Genomic DNA, 17,354 nt, shown 5'->3' on the forward strand with positions numbered 1-17,354 from the left:
TGCATGTTCGTGTGTTGAGGGTGGTATCAGGACACTTAACACTGAATTAAACGGAGCATTATTAATACTGGCTTGACGACAATTTGGAGAACGGAATACAGAATAGTACGATTGATACCGTCCATACTGAGACCATCTGTGGTCTGGAATTATCACCACAGTTTAAAGGATTCAAACACGGAAGAATTAGCCTTGAGGAAGTCGCAGGACTACATTCCTTACGCGACGAAACACGTGTTGGCTGTTGGAAGCTCTGTAGCTGCCGAAAGCTGTTGTGAAGGCCTACATGAATAAATACCGAAAGAAAGAAACAAGAAGAACATACTTGTGATTCATTCTGTGATACATTGCTTAGTCTTGTGTTTTGAAAAAACGTGAAAACTATAGCTCTAATTTACGCGTACTGGGGAACGAGTTTAGTTTGCATGGGGAACAATCATGATGCAAGAGGCTATCATTCCCAGCAGCTGCATATACACCCGAGCCGGTAGTGAGCGAGTGGACTGAAACTGAACAATTAATGCCTGAATATTGTGAATTCTGGCTGCATTGGGAAAAGCCAGAGCTCTTTGAGTATCAAATTAACTGTAAACTCCAGTTGGTGCAGTAACCCCAGTGGTATGTGAGTGTGTTTGGGACACTTTAGGTACATACTGGCTTTGAAGAGCCAGTCATCCAAGTATGGGAAGACATGAATGTGTTGTCTTCGAAGGTGAGCAGCTACTATTGCCAGACATTTTGTAAATGCTCTGGGAGCAGTGGTGACTACGTATGGAAGCACTTTGAACTGGTTATGCTGTCCCGCTACCACAAATCTGAGATTTTTGTGATGTGCGAGATGTATTGGAATGTGGAAATATGCATCCTTTAAGTATAGAGTAGACATAAAGTCACCTTGTTTTAGAAGTGGGAACAGTTGTTGAAGTGTCACCATGTGAAAATGATCTGATTGTAAATAATGATTTAACTCTCTGAGGTCTAAAATGGGTCTGAGAGAACTATCCTTTTTGGGTATTAGAAAGTACAGGGAGTATACGCCCGATGCTTGATATTGTAGTGGTATGGGCTCTATGGCTCCTTTTAAAAGTAGAGGCTGAACCTCTTGTTTGAGGAGGTGTAGATGGTCTGGTGACATTTTGTGTGAGCGTAGAGGGATGCTTGGAGGATTTTTGGTAAGCTCCAGGTAATAACCAGATCGGATAATACCTGGCACCCATTTGTCTGTAGTTATTGATTGCCAGACAGGTAGGAATTGCGAAAGACGTCCCCCGACAGGTGCGGAATGATCGGGGGAAGCGTAGGCAAGTCACTGTTTGTTATTTGAGGGGGAGGTGCGTGTGTTGGAACCCCTACTTCTACCCTTGCCATTCTTACCTCTGTAGTTTCCTCTAAAGAAACCTTTTGAAGAAGAGGACTGATTGTTGCCTTTGTACAGTGTAGAGGCAGTGTCTGAAGAGGTATTCTTGGATCCCTTGCAATAGAAGGTGCGCCAAAACGAACCACAAGTAGCAGGGGACTGTCTATGTCCTTTTCCATTTTTAGGTCTCGCCTACGCAGCGCGCATGTATTGCATAGGAGGACCTTTAGCCGTCGCTCTGCTCTTTTTGAAAGCACAAACTCGTGCTTGTGGCAGCATCCACCTTGCAGGAGCGAGCAGGAGCGCGCCACAAGCACGAGTATGTGCTTCCAAAAAGAACAGACTGCGCGCGTGCGCGCACACCACTGCCGGGCTTGTTTTAAACAGCGGCGTGCGCAGGGGCCATTTGGTCATGTGCAGCCGTCGTTCTCTCTTAACCTCCTTTCCTATCCCAAACTCTTTCATCCCAGCCAGAAACCCTTGTTGTCCTGCCAGCTCCTCTCCCTTTCTCCTTCTATCCCAGAATAATTTTCTGAACCATCACCCACTCAGAAAACCGTGCTGTATCACCAGTAACTTCAACTTTTATTTTTTCATCCCCAAAACCCTTCTTATATTTTGGCCTCTATTCTCCACTTCTTTCATTCCAGGATCACTTGCTGGGCCGCCGTCTCTTTTCTCTTGTTTCATCTCATAAAGCCTTTTCTTTCATCCCAGAAACCCTTACTGCGCCGCAGGCCACTCATCCTATCTTCTTTCGTCCCATAATTCCTTGCTGTTCCGCTGACCTCTCCTCTTTCATCAAGAAACCCTTGCTGAACTGCTATCCCCTCTTCCTCCTTTGCCCCAAAAAATCTAACTGTATGACCACACCTTTTCTCTTCTTCTTTCACCCTATAAACCATTGCTCAACAGCAGGGCTGGCTGTTGTTGAACTGGGCCCATGCTCAGGGCGCCAGTTTTCAGAGGGGCGTTAGGATCTGTATGCATTCAGGTCACGCAGACAGCAGAGTCCCTGTCACCTGGCTCCAGTGATCCTCTGTTTTAACACCCCATCAGCCTGCTTTCTTGCCCCTCCATCCCCGCTCACCCCCTGCTGCCGCACACTATTAACCCCCCTCCAACAAACATCTTGGCAGCAGCGTGAGTTACTAATCTGCATAATCAGGTGGGTGGGTGGGTGAAGGTACAGGGGGTGTTCTGAGGCCAGTCACAACTCTGATGCAGGCAGCAATGGGCTGACTTCTGAGCACAAAAGCTGCTCTCTGCTGCCTCGTTTTATGCACCAGCAGCGAGGGCGCCAACTTTCTTTCCGCACAGGGAGCTACCTTGGCAAAGGCCGACTCTGCTCTACAGGCAGCTGCTATTCTCTCCCGTCCTGGCATTCACCCGTGTGATTTTGGTATGGAACCTAGCATTCCCGTTCTGGCTGCAAATGGTCCTCACTCCAGACTGCACAAGGTCGCTGGTGTACCCTCCCAAGAACATGTGTGTGTGCCCCGTTACCCTGCTCTGCCCAGGTCCTTGCTTTCTGTGCTCTTCCCTTCTGTTTAACGGTGTCCTGTGGTTTCTCCTCTCTCTCTTGCCTATCTCTTCCTTGTTCATTTCTTTCCTCTATCCCTCCGTTTCATTTCACTCTCATTCGCCATCTTCTCTTCATATCTTTCTCCTACACCACCCCTCTCGCCCCACTCTCTTGCAGCCTTCCCTGTTCTTCTAAGCGCAACCAGCCAGGCTCACACCCCCGCAAGCCCCCCTATACCCCCGCCAGGTTCCCACCACCCCCACCCCTCCCTCAGTCTCCCCCCCACCAGTCACAGGGTGGTCTGTGCTGCTCGTTACCTTGTAGGGCTGCAGCGCTGCTTTTCACACACTTCTGCTAAAATAACAATCATCACTGCCACTTGGGACCACCGCTCGGCGCCATCTGCAAGGAGGCCCAGGACTGCCCGAGCGCGGATTATGAACACCTTCATGCCCAACTGGCAGGCACTATGGGACACTTGTTTATTGTTGCTGCTCATGCACTGTGTGGTTCCACTTTAGCTGTTCACGAGGTGTGCGCCCCCTTCCTACCTGCGCGTGAAATGTATGCACCTATCCCAGTTGTTCATGCGCCTGTCTTAGCTGTAACGGGCTGTAGACCCGGCGCCGAGACTCAAGCCTGGCTCGACAGTTCTCAACAGCTCTATCGTAATGCCTCATCTTCTCCAGTTTTGTTTCCAATTTTGATGATAATTCTGGCTTTCAGGAGCAGTGCAGTTGTGCTACCATATGCTTTGCCTGTGACCTGCCCTGCGGCCACCAATCTAAAAACAAAAAGTTCAACACCGGGTCAAGGTACTACACGAGAACATCTTTAACACTCATATAAGCATTAGAACATTTAGAAGGATGATTTGTAGCTCGAGAAGCATGCGTTGCTCACCAAACCACTTAGCACTCTGGGTCTTGTAGTTTAGTATGAAAACAATAACGTGAATGCAAAGATAGGTCTCGCCTTTGGGACTTTATAAGTGTTTAGCCATGCAGCAGTTAATGTTGTTGCACCAAGGATATTGTGCTGGATTACTAAACACTTATAAGGTCCCAAAGGCGAGACCTATTGGCTATGCCAATGCTCGTTTCTATGGACGTGTCTACTACATGTTCAAAGAGATGTTGTTTGTCGAATGGTGTGTTGAGAATGGCAGCCTAAACTTTGGGTTTAAATTCCGAAATTCTTACCTATTTGTGTCTTCTTAGTAACACACTGGTATTGACGGCTCTAGCTGCAGTGTCAGCTGCATCTAATGCACAACTAATGGAAGAATTAGAGATGAGCTTTCCCTCTTGCACTAAGTCTTGAGCTTTGGATTTATGCTCATCGGGTAAGAATTGGAGCAATTGTTCCAGTTCATCCCAATGCGCCCTATCATACCTGGGTAAAAGGGCCTGGGTATTAGCAATATGCCAGTAATTTGCAGCTTGGGAGGCTACTCTTTTCCCAGAGGCGTCTATGAGCTTAGACTCTTTGTCTGGAGGTGGAGCATCCCCCGACATATGTGAATTGGCCCGTTTATGGACATTAGAAACTACTGAAGAGTTCAAAGGTAACTGGCCCTTGATGAAAACTGGATCTGATGTTCCAGGTTTATATTTTTGGTCTATCCTGGGGGTGAGAATGTGTGCACAAACAGGATCCTTAAATATGTCGTCCACATGTCTTAACATACCCTTGAGCATAGGGAGTGTGTGGGTGGATCTTTGGGAACTACTAGGGGTTTCAAAGAAGAAATCCTCCTCTATGGATTCCTTAATTGTACCCCATGGTATTCAGCAGCTCTGCTTAGAAGCTCTATGTAGCCTACATTATCATCTGGTGTATAAGGTTTGGTAGGATAAAGGTCAGGATCATTATATGTGGGAGAGTCTGTATTATAATCCTTCCATGGGTCTGCAGGTGAAGGATCATTGCCACCATTCCCATCCCCATCATCCTGATCATCAGGTGTTTGTGGTTGTGGCGAATTACTAGGAGTAATTAGTAAATGCTGTGTTTGTAGGGAAGGAGGTGATGGGGGGAGGAGGAGGAGAAGGGTTAGTACCCACGTTTCCTTTTTAAAGGAATGTAATAAGTGTCCTCCGTTGCAGATCTTCATTTATGTGGCAATTTAGTTGCAAAATGTCAAGATTTTGGATTAATGTAGAGTTCCTTTTGTTTCGGGTCCGGTTTTGAAGGCAGGACGTCGAAACGTGCTCCTTTGGTGGTATCGGAGCATGTTTATGTTTCGGTGCTGAAGTTTTCGGTGCCGGTTTCTTCGGTGCCGAGGATGTCGGTTCCAAAGGCGGTTTCAGTATCGAAGGAGTTGGGCCTGAGACTGGTTTTGGTTTCGACCCCGAAGGTTTTGGCTCAGTGCCCGAGTGTGGACGACTAGATCCAGAGCCAAAAGGCTTTAACGTGTGTTTCGGTGCTGATCATGGCCCGAAGGCAGAGGTGTGAGTGGAGCCTTTTGCTTGGGCTGGTTAGGACTTTGGGGCAAGGGAGGTTCGGTACACACAATACGCTGACCTTGCGGAATGTCTTCGTCCCCATCGGAGCTGGATTCGGAGACGGATATAGGATCCTCTTGTTCTTCCTCTGCACCTAGTGCATCGCCAGTCTCTTGTTTGGAATCTTCTCCGAAGAGGTCCGGAATGGATGCAGTGTTTTGGCTCTGCATGTTGTGAAGTCGAGCCCGACAGTCGCGGAGTGTTTTCTTCAAGCGGAAAGATTTACACACGTCGCAGTCCTGTTCGTTGTGCTCCGGAGATAAGCACAAGTTGCACACTTCTTGTGAGTTGGTGCGCAGAAACTTTGCGTGGCACAGAAGGCAGAATTTAAATGGAGTCCTCTCCATCGACTGCAAGGTGGACTGACGCGGGTAGGCCCGACAGCCTTCCACAAGATTCCCGTTCGAAAAGAGTTTTTGTATTTGATACGATACGCGGAGAAATGTGAATACGCGATCGAAAACAATACCATTGAGGGTAAGTGGATTATGCAATGAGGGGAACCCGAAACACGGATTTGAAAGGGAGCGCAGCAATTTACGTCCGAACCCAATGGCGGAAAAAAACAATCTAACAATGGAGCCAATGCCCATGCGCACTATCACTGAAAGGAGGAGTCACCTACTTCGTGACTGGAAAGACTTCTTCAAAGAAAAACAACTTGCAAACATCCGGACCCAACACTAGATGGCTGGAGTATGCAAAGCATGTGATCCACAGCTCACATGCCTCGAACATATTATTTTTCCCTAGTTTTTGTATGTAGCATGTCTGGTTGATCCCTGACAATTTAAAACCAACAACAACTAACAGACAGTAATAGCTAGGGTATTAACGACAAGTTGCACTGGTAACGTCCATACAATCAATTTACTTTTTCTATAAAAAGGAAGTCTGTTTTTTATATTTTTAAATATATTTTGTATTTGTTTGTTACATTTAGTCAAGATTATCAACAAAAAAAACCAGACACATGATATATCACTGATAAGTTGAGTTTTTCCCATGAACCAAAACGCCTTAACCTAACCCCATCCCCGGTCTTTCTTTTTAAAAAGCATTTGAGTAAATAGGTCAAAGTCTGTTGCACCCGCATTTCAAACCATGGACTCCATACTTGAATAAAACATATACTGGGTATTTGATTCTGTATGCACTGTTGCACATTAAATTATGTGCATTCGTTTATAGCGACATGTGGAATGCTCACTTGTTTCATAATCTTACGTCTATAGAAACAGAGAACTTCTACAGTCCTGGGATTACTGGGAATTACATCAATAATACTAGCCATTAGTATTCCCTTTGCTTTTACTATTATGTCATGTCTTGCAGCAACTCCCATTTTAGAAGCTGGTAATACAACATCTCATTTGGCCACAACTTTGTTGTGCTTATAACTCTGTTAGTCTCAGTGTCCTTGACACTGAAATTATTTAGTATTTAGGAAGTCCAAACAGATCAGATGGAAAATGTTCTGTCTTTGAATGTGTTTTTTGGTGTCTTAGAAGATGATGCTTTTGATTGAACCTTTTTCCGCATACATTGCACTGATAAGGTCTCTCGCCTGTATGCATTTTTTGGTGCCTAAGAAGGACTCCTTTTTGGGTGAAGTTTTTCCCACATAAAGTACAGTGATGTGGCCTCTCCCCAGTATGTATTCTTTCATGTATTAGAAGATTTGACATCACAGTAAAACATTTGCCACATTCCTTACATGGGTATCTTCTATTTACTTTTTGTGGTTGCTGATGTCCAATGTCACTGTCATTCTGGCAGGCTTGCTCACTTGTAGAATAGGTGTATGCCCTGGAGATTTGCAATGGGTTTGATTCATATGCAATGTTATTGTCATTCATCATTGTACTGTCACCTTTACAGTATGCTCTTGAACTCTGTACATGGGGAATCATCTGATTGAAGGTGGAATGCATTAGTTGGCCACATTCTCTTTTGGAGTGTGCAGTTCTCTCGTCTCGGAGTTCTCCATCACGTCCTGACCACATCTCAGTATTTCTCTCATGAATGCTATGAACCATATTTGCTTTGAGCTTTTTTGCCATTGAATAGCTAAGTGGTGATTTATCGTTACATTTTAATAAACCGCAGGCTCTTCTCTTCATGCCACCATTACCTGTTGGATTACAATAACATTTGCATTATTAATTTTCTACTCGTGACGTCAAAAGTGAAACAATAAATGCTATGCTTCAACCCACAGATGACATGATATTTGGTCATGGGTGACAAATGCTTTCTCAAGCGACCTAAGGAACACAAGATGCAAGAAGTGGAGTCTACTAAAGCCAACATAAATAAGTGAATAACGAAATAGCATACAGTATTCACATTTCTACATCAGATAGATGATAGCACACCCAATGCAGATGAAGAAAAGTCAATGTTAATCTTCCTGGAAGGTAGCTCCTGGTACAGCATTGGGGATCATGTACCGGGGTAAACTGAGAATAATGTGTGCTCTAAGGTAATTTATTGAAGCTGCTGACATACCCGATTGCCCAATGGCAGGCAGGACAACAAAGGTCCAAAGGGGCTGTCGGGTTAATATATCATATGATGGAAGGCTTTCTATTCATCCACATTATCTAGAAGCAGCCATGTAGGAAGAGTACTGAGATATGAGTTGGATAAAGGAACACATATTGCACACAATTTCTGGTTGAGATGTAAACACAAGATGCCTCTAATCCTCACAATATGGGTTAAAAAACAGTAAAGCAATTCCTACACCCAATGAGAGCTATTTAAATTAATAAACATTAGTGGATTTTGTTGAATAAATGACAACACTTTGTTTCGTTTCACTATATTCAGTTACATCTGTCAATGTCATCATTTGAGAGTTACACATAGTTCACTGTCAAAGGGTAAAAGCATTAGTATTCCCATCAGAAAATAACGCCTTACATATTAGACAGTGTGAGGTCTGGGACAATGACGTCGTATGGGTCAAATGTTTGCTGGAGCTTACTCGCTGGGCAATATTACAGATACGCATCTATGAATTGTTCAAACCGCCCACAGATTAGTGTGGCAAACTGAAGGCATAAATAACAAAAGCAATGCTGAGGGAAGACTACATAGAATCAAACTTCAATTCTCAGATAGAACACTGGGCAGAAGGGACAAGGTTTTTTGTCCCAGGAGCCAGATTGTTAAATCTGAAGACTGTTTGATAATGTGCCTGAGAGCTGGGAATGGGTAGATCAGATTCCGAACATAACAGAGCATTTGCCTTCATGATTTTTGACTCTGCTGCAAGACTTAATTGTTTTTTGTAGACGTACATGATAGAGGTACTTAATTGTATAACCTGCTTCTGTACATGGGATTGGTCATCTATTGAACGAACCATGAAGAATTAGCCCTAAAAATGGGACAATGTATTGTCTATGCTTATCCTTTGCACCTTTGGAGCTTGGAAAAGGATAAACAAAACTTTCAAATCCTGCAACTAAAGTAAGCCCTTACTGCAGTACATTGACTGCATACGGACAGGGGGTAACAGTAGTTCTACAGCTCTTAAAATGTACTTTCTGTTGCCAATCCTCACTCTCATGAATAGCTAGTGATAGGACCACACAGCGCAAGTACAAAGATGAAGACTTTAATCAAGAGAGTAGGTAAAGTACTCAGGCTCCAACTGATACTACTAGAATGCTCTGTGGTTTGCCAGGACACATTACATATTCCAGGTTCTGAAGCCAGAACCACAAACCAACATTTTCCTCTCACTTCATGAACAACAACATAACATTGATTTGAGGACCAAAACAAAAACCTAGAAAGCAATAGAAACACGGTTGGCAATACACAGAGAGTAATTGGATGCCCTCTCATTCCAACACAGTAAGACAAATGAACAGGCTTCACATGCCTCTTGGTGCCTCCTTCCTGATCACTCGCAGTATGGTTCTCTCAAAACACCTGCACAAAAAAGTGTGAGAGTCCTACACAAATGGTATGGCTGTGTATGATCAAGTATAGTGAGCACATTCCCTGCTAAAACAGCTTTGTGAAGAAAAAAAAAACAGGACCAACAAATACTTCACTTCAGTCTTGCTTAGAAATACTTGCAAGGTGTCTTTTAAAACTGGACTTAGAGACATTGCTCAGCACCTTCAGACTGTTGCACAATCAAGGCTAATCATGTTAACTATTATTTAAATATAGACCATGACTTTTGCGACCCACCAAAAATCGGCGCACAACCCACCAGTGGGTCATGACCCCCAGTTTGGGAAATGCTGATCTAACCATAGGCCATTTTATTTAAGAGTCTATTGTTACTCTAGCATATTCTGGAGACACTCAATTGACTCAATAGAGACCTCAAATATCCAGAGCTAATTTGTATTCTGGCCATCAGAGCATCTCAATTGGTTTAACTGGCTTCGGTAGAGTAGCCGTACTCGTCAAACACAATCCCACATAGTGTTCTACTGACATATCCAACGAATGCCCGGAGACATTTTTGAAATTCTTTTTTCATTGCCAGGATGTCCATATGACCCTTATGAGCCATCTCTAACTCGTTACTCCTCAATCAGCAATCCTAACCTCCGCCCAATTCCACCTTCTAGGGTCAATTCATCAGCTAAATGTTTATACACACATACCACCATGGTTAATGCTTGTCCACTAGGCGACCTCTTCACTATGTATTCCTTGAATTTGTTCAAATTCTGATCTTACTTCTGCAACAACTCCAACTCTGACAATGAACCGTGGGTAACACTACAGCTACATACTCTTCATCATTATCATCCTTCACTTTACTCCACATCAACCAGAAGAAACAATTAGCAGTCTGATTTTTCCAAACAGGCACATATTCAGGTTTGTGCTCATACTCTTGAATATGCGATCACCATTTGGCTATAGAAGGCTTGTTGGAACTAATTCCCTTCCTACTACCAAATCTACCAATGGTTTATGGTCAGTGTGAAAAATTAACTCTGTGTCCCGTAAATACATTTTGAAATGATGGATTCCCCATTAGTATGCCAAGTCCTTTATCTCCATGACTGAATTAGTACATTGAATTGCCCCTACAGACCTAGATGTAAAAGAAGCCTCCTTCTCAGGACTATCTCTCTCTTGACGCAATACAGCCCTAAGCCTGTAAATGTTAGCATCTGTCATCATAATGCTTTTGCACTTCGTATCGATTGGTTTGAAAAGTTTGGCTGACACACTGATTCCTTTCACCCTCTGGAAAACTTGCTAATTTCTCCACAAAAATGTCTGATTCATCTTCAGTAGGACCCCTACAGCTGCAGTAAATCATGGCACGAAGTGAGCACAGCATTCCGAAAGGCCGAAGAATGAGCGTAAGAGATCCTTGACTAGGAGCCTCACCAGCAGCTATCATTAGGCCCTTTTTTGGGTCAATCTCCACTCCAGACATTAGTTGTACCAAGTAATCCCCACTCCCCATCCCAATCCTTTCCTTCGCTCTTATCTGTTAAAATGGCATAGATGTTCTGCAACCTCACAGTGTGTTCATTCAAATGTTTACCAAAAATAAGACTATCATTTTGAAAATATACATTCAATGATCTGGAGCCATTCCATGTTCGGCAGCATTCTAGCAGTTGCCGCAAAGGTCTGTGGCTAGTGTGCCTGTGCACCTATCTATGTTCTTGATTAAAGCCTTCGGCCACAAATTTGTGGCACTTTTTCAGTCCAAAACCAAACAATGAAGCGGGAGGGCAGGAGAGAACACTCTAACTCTATTTTTTCCTCCCAGAGGAATCTATCCCGAACCTTCTCTTACAAACAATCTCACTAAGGTATGACATACATCTCTACTGACAAAGCTGTGTAACATCTCCTATTGCTTCATATATTAAGTCTAGGTAAACTTGCCAGTTTAAAAAACATCCAAGTAGGGATACTGTAGAGCTCTCTCCTGCAGTTGCAATGCACTAAACAAGCAGTATGTCGTCCCAATCTGTTAGCACGAGTTGTCAAGGTTTCTTATGTAGAAGGATTACTTTTTCAGTGTGTGCTAAAATGGGCAAGAGATGTGCAGCCAGTTTCCTTCATAGTCTCATTTGGTCCCATCAGCATGTTTATAGCATCAAAAGTAGGAGACTCAGAGACAGATTTGTGATGCTTTAGAAAGTAAACAACACAGGTAAGAAAGAAACTTATCAAAAGAACTACTAAACTATTCATATACAATGGTTAAAACTGTTTTAAATCATGGCACAATGAGATATTTTATTAGAGAATGTAAGCATAGGCATTTGGTGGTTTTCTCACCTGCTGGACTGTAGAAGCTTTCTCTTCTCTGATAATCCTGGATGCTAATGAGATCAGGCTCCTCCTCTTCCTTAATAACAATTGATACTACTGGTGTAGTAACATCCGGTCCTGGTGTGGTAACCTCTGGTCCTGGTGATACAACTGCTAGTCCTGTTAAGAAAATACATCGCTAAAATACAGGTACATTTTCAAGGGACAGAACCCCTACCTTACTGCTAACAAGAAAGGAAAATGTTACGTACCCTGCAAGCCTCTACTCAGAGTGTAGTGTTGTATATACACATACTCTAAATATTACTGCCATCTAGTGTTGGGCTACAGTTTGCACATTGTTTTTCTTTGAAGAAGTCTTTCAAGTCATGGGATGCACTGTGACTCCTCCCTTTGTGGGCAATGTACATGGGCATTGACTCCATGTGAGATTGTTTTTCGCACAGAGGGTGAGAGTACGCATGGAATAGCAATGGCAAGTCAATGTATCATGGTAACCAGGCGTATTGTGAGTGTAAAAGTAGGTGACAAGAGGAGAGATCTACAGCTGACAAAAGCTACGGGAAGAATGGTGGGTACATGGAAATTTACGGTACTACACGCTACAAACAGATGCTTACAGGGTAAGGAACATTTTCTGTTAGTAGCATATGTAGGTTGTAAACTCCCATGTTCTGCATAGACTTTAAAGCAGTATCTTGTTAGTTAGGCCGTGGATGGTACAGATGTCTGAAACAAAGTTCTTAGCTCTGTCTGGCCAACCATAGTCTATTGAAGGGAGAGGATATTCACACAATAGCGCATCTTGGGCAGAAACTAACAGTTTTGCAATTATGTGTCTTCGATCGCTCTAGAAAACTATATAGCATAATATAACATATATAACATATTGTGACATCCTCCCTCCAACTTTATCTCCTAGTTTCCACTGAAGATCACACACCAACATTCTATTACATCATTCACTCTCAGCATTCCAGACACCAGATCAGAAATAGATGCAATGGGAACACAAAGGATGCTACCTACACGTTAATCAATTAAATAGTAGGAGGAGGTAAGAGTAACGTGAAGGGATATAATCAAAAACCTCTGAGGAAGCTAATGCATGTTCGGTGCACCTACTGTTAACAGGCTTGCAAGGATTTATGTGGTTCTCCCCACAAACACAAATGCCAGTCTGACTGAGAATTATCTGAAAAGAGCAACGAAAATGGCCACATACAGATATTTTCCTTAGGGTTGGAAGAATTAGGAAATGTTTTGCTACTTGAATTGTGTGCACAAAGTCCAGAGCAAATATCTCTGACACCTATGCATATCTGATATCAGCGCTTGAGCTAGCAATATGAATCTGTATCTAGGCCCACCTGTCCTGCTGTATGATCCTGACCTCCATCCAGTGCTACCCATTGTACATTCTTCCAATGGACTCTGAGCCACAATCACATGAGAAGTGACTGCTGTGACTTGGCACATACTTCTGCTACCGAGTGACTCTGTGGAGTCCCTGCCTACAGCCTAGCCTGGCACTAACCCGGACTAAAACTTGCAGCCTACATATCAGCTGGGATGTTTCAAAGGAAAATGTGTGTTGGGAAAAATGTTGTCGGGGCTGCCTTGTTTGCTGTCTTTAACTGTTTATTTAGATGTCTCGGTTAAATGGCATTTGTTAGAAGCAGCATGGTTTAGCCTTAATCAGTAAAATGTTTTTGTAATGAGCAACTCCATTTTCTGGGTGATTTGGGTTCTCTAGATTACGAGCTTCTCTGTCTAAAGGTTCTCGCAGATTCTTGGTATTAAAGCAAGGCACTTCTATTATCCTGACAAGTTTGACTACTTCCATTTGATAAAGTAGCTGTATCTGCCTTCATTTGGACCTTTGCCTTGCAGAAGAAGGGATGTTTGCCTACATTAGATTTTTAAAAGAGTGGTGGACATTTATCTCACTCTGTTCAGATCTCATCACAAAAGCAATAGTTTATTCTAACCTCTGGAACAACTAAAAGGTTGTGGAACTGTGGCCAGCTATCCTTTGCTCCTCAACTAAAAGTATTAGGTAATTGTCAGGTTTGTTTTTGTATGGATTATTATTATGGACTTCTTTTGAGGGTTTTAGTGCAAAGGGACAGTTCACGGTTCTGGGTCTTGATGGTTCTTTTCAGCTCGATGTAGGGGGGACTTTTTCCCGTAGCCACGGTGCTGCGGACAATGGAATGCCAGAGCATATGGTGCCTTCCAGAAGTAGTCCCCAAGAGGAAAAACCCAGAAGGGCTAAAATCTCTGGTGGTAGCGGAGACTCCAGGAGGTGGATTGAAACAGCAGGCTTCCAATGAGAGAACAGGACTCAGAACTGCAGGCAGCGGACCAGACGGATGGAAGGACCAGAAGAGAACACTGGAAACAGGAACACCAAGAGGCAAGATTCCCAACAGGAACAACGGTCCAGAGAAGAATCATGAAAAGGAGCGAGGACACACCAACAGGAGCAAGGAGTGTTGCAACGCAATGAGAAAGAAAGTTCAGCCCCTTAAATACCCATAGACAGGAGGTGATGAAGAAGAAATGATAGGCCGCCATCTTGGATTGGGAAAGGTAATGGAAGTACTGCCATGATGGTTAGGTGAAACAAACCCTTCCTGAAGCATTCTGGGACAAGAAATAGTCAGATCATGGCCCCCAGGGAGAAGTTTTCTTCAGACTGACCGCCCAGCAAAACTAAGAATGGGACTCAACGACTGCCAACATGACCCCCCCCCCCCCCCCCCCAAGCATCTGGTGAGTGCCAGGAGCGTTCCGTGACACAATGTGGGACACTGGAAGGGAAACTGCAAGATGCTGCATGCCCGAAAGGGCAGAGGGGAGAGTCACGGGTCAATTCGTGGTCTGCGGCGTGATAGATAAATAGACCAAGGATCAAACACGATTTGCCCTTGCAAGACCATTGCGAGATCAACCAGAGGTATGGCAACCTTGCAGGCAGATTCTCATTGTGGTAGTGATTAATATCTGTAGAACCACTTAGGCTTCACAATCAGGATTTATTAGAAACTATATGTGCCTGATGGTGCAGCAACCTTACTGATCCTCACAAATCCTGGAGCCTATATCTCATCTCCAGACACCACACAATTGTTCTCTAGAATTTCTGGATGAACAAAAGAGGAATGTCAGATAGGGCACCAAAAACTGAGAACAGCATCTTCCAAAAAGATGATCAAGATGATAATAGCGAGGAGGAGAAGATAAGAATGCATAAACAACTTTGCACAAAATATTCAAGTACACAGATGTTACTGGCTACATCGTTAATTTTGACATCCTAGGAATAACTATAAGGAATTAGACCTGGAATTAGAGATCCCCGAGAGTTAATACTAGAATCCCTGTTAAATGCACACCCCTAGAGTTAGAGGGAACCCCCTGTGTTGTTGTTTTTTTAACTCTGGGATTGCAAACGTAACACCCCCGTCTCTAGAGATCTCCTAAAGAGGCCCTTAATATCCGGATTTCATCAAAGGACATACAGTGAAGGAAGATGGCTCCATGACTATGGAAGACTAGTCTGGGGCCACAACACCCTCAAATCCACAGTCAAGTGATGTCAGCAAGTGCTACTGGGCAGGAGGAGAACAGTGAGGAGAGTGGGCAAGGTCTTGCCCCGTGCAAAAACAAGGAACCAGCGGGGAGGGGGCAGGGTATGAACAGAGGTAATAGGTCCCAGTTAATATTTCTAATCTTAAGGACAATGCTATGGAGACAGTGTTGTGGAGACAATGGGAAGTGGCAGGAAATCTCCTTTATAGTAAGCAAAACTTTAAAATGACCCATGGAGCTTTAGTCAGCAATACATTCAACTGTGACATAAGGAGTAGTGTTAGTGATCGTGCAGTAGGATTTATCAATTAAGTTGATTTTGGCACAGGATAGTTTAGTTCATGCATCTGGATGGTCATGTGTGTATTTCTCATATTTATTGCATCCAGTGTGGAGTGACCAAAGGAGATGACGCGGCTCCTGCTAGCACTGTGGTTAAGGTGTCTGAGAACGGTCCGTGCACAGGATCAGGTAATGGGAGGGGTTTTCCTCACCAGCGGGAGTCAGTCGGAACTGGAAGAAGAGGGTGTGGTGTTTGGGGGCATAGCACAGCAACTTGCTCATCAGAGAATCTCGGCAATGACTTGGATTCCAGGCTTTGGAGCTGGAGTGGAGTTGCTAGCTGTGTAGACATCATGAAGGAGGGTTATAAACTCGTATTTGATCCGGACAGGTCTATAAACATTAAAGAAACACTACTGAAGGCCTTTGGCTACATTGGAAAGAGAAGTAGGACTATGTCCAAAGACATTAGAGATAGAAATGAGACTATGTTCTTCAAGAATATGTGTCCTGAGGTCATGGGAAGTTGAAACATCATCTGTCTGTCATATGACCAATTGAGAAGTTAAAATATGACCTTCAGTTAAATAATCAGCCGGATTATTTGGCATTCAAGGAGTTCGTACTATTATATGTGCTTCTGTTAAGAAATGTGCCTTGTTCCCCACACATCGTGAAGTTGACTGGACTAGGGACGAGTTCCGTTGATGATTCTTATGTATTGACATGTGCCATATACAGCTTATTGATAATGCAATTGTCTGGTTAGTAAGTTTCCATGTACGTTGACTTTCGTTGTTTTACTGTGAGACGGGTTGGGTAGCTTAAATTATCCACCTTGAAGTATTTTTGGGGGAGTAATGACTCGATATGAAGATACTTCGCAGTTTGGTGAAGAGGATGTAGTACCCATCTGTGTGTTCAAATGTAGACACATGCTGCTTGTGCGTGTCCAAGTGACACTGTTGTGGTTCAAGAGTTCAATCCCATTGCATGAGATAAAAGGGCAGTACAAGTTTGTGCAGGTGTGTTTGAGTGAACTGGGGAAAGAGCAGTACTCGGTCGGTAAAGGTGGTATGGCTGAATACCCCAAGGTATACGAAGCTGGGGAAGAGTAACACCCTGTTAGTAGAGGTTTATGCTGTGAGCACCCAGCAGTATGCAAAGTTAGCGATGTGTAATACCCTGTCGTAAGAAGTTGCATGAGAGCAGTACACTACAGTGTGCTAAATTGGGAAAGAGTGGTACCCAGTCATGAGTAACTGAATGGATTCAATGTGGGAGAAGAGAAGTACTATGTTGGAAGAGGCAGCAAGGGGAAGTACCCCTTGAATACAAATAAAGGGTAGTGTAGTACCCCAGGGTGTTATGGGGGATTTAGCCACAGGTTTTACCTGACAGTTGCTGGCGATAGTCACAAGTTTCTCCTGATTTGACATTCTGTAGACGTGGGAAGATTTGACAGGCTTGTTCAAAGGAAGTACAGTACATCTGTGATTGTTTTGTGCTGCATTTTATTCACTTTGGGTATAATGAAGACATTCGGCATTGCATTTGAATGGTAGAGTTTAATGTAACCCTAGAATGTGCAGGTCAGTTCTTCTTTACCTGCTGACTGGTTCCGCTTCCATTTTATATTTGTGCCAGATTAAGGTTCATTATGGGTGATATTTGTGCCAGATTAAGGTTCATTATGGGTGATATTTGTGCCAGATTAAGGTTCATTATGGGTGATATTTGTGCAGATTTCCCCATCCTCGAAGCTGTACATCAGGAGGTGGGGTGGCGCTGTGAATGAGGA

The 17,354-nt window shown here is 43.6% G+C and overlaps 1 protein-coding gene across 2 annotated transcripts in view; it reads right to left on the reverse strand.

The window, feature by feature from the left end:
- Window positions 1-6,263: 6,263 nt before the first annotated feature.
- LOC146866794 (uncharacterized) overlaps window positions 6,264-17,354 on the reverse strand; it is a 45,775-nt gene continuing 34,684 nt past the window's right edge. For both annotated transcript variants that reach the window (XM_085601427.1, XM_085601420.1), the window contains exons 6-7: window positions 11,681-11,833; window positions 6,264-7,523 (exon numbers count right to left, since the gene is read on the reverse strand). In XM_085601427.1, the coding sequence (XP_085457553.1) occupies window positions 6,826-7,523; window positions 11,681-11,833 (851 nt within the window). In that variant the 3' untranslated portion in view covers window positions 6,264-6,825. The remainder of the gene's footprint in view (window positions 7,524-11,680; window positions 11,834-17,354) is intronic.

This window comes from Triturus cristatus, chromosome 1_2, assembly GCF_964204655.1.
Source record: "Triturus cristatus chromosome 1_2, aTriCri1.1, whole genome shotgun sequence".
NCBI lineage: Eukaryota > Metazoa > Chordata > Amphibia > Caudata > Salamandridae > Triturus > Triturus cristatus.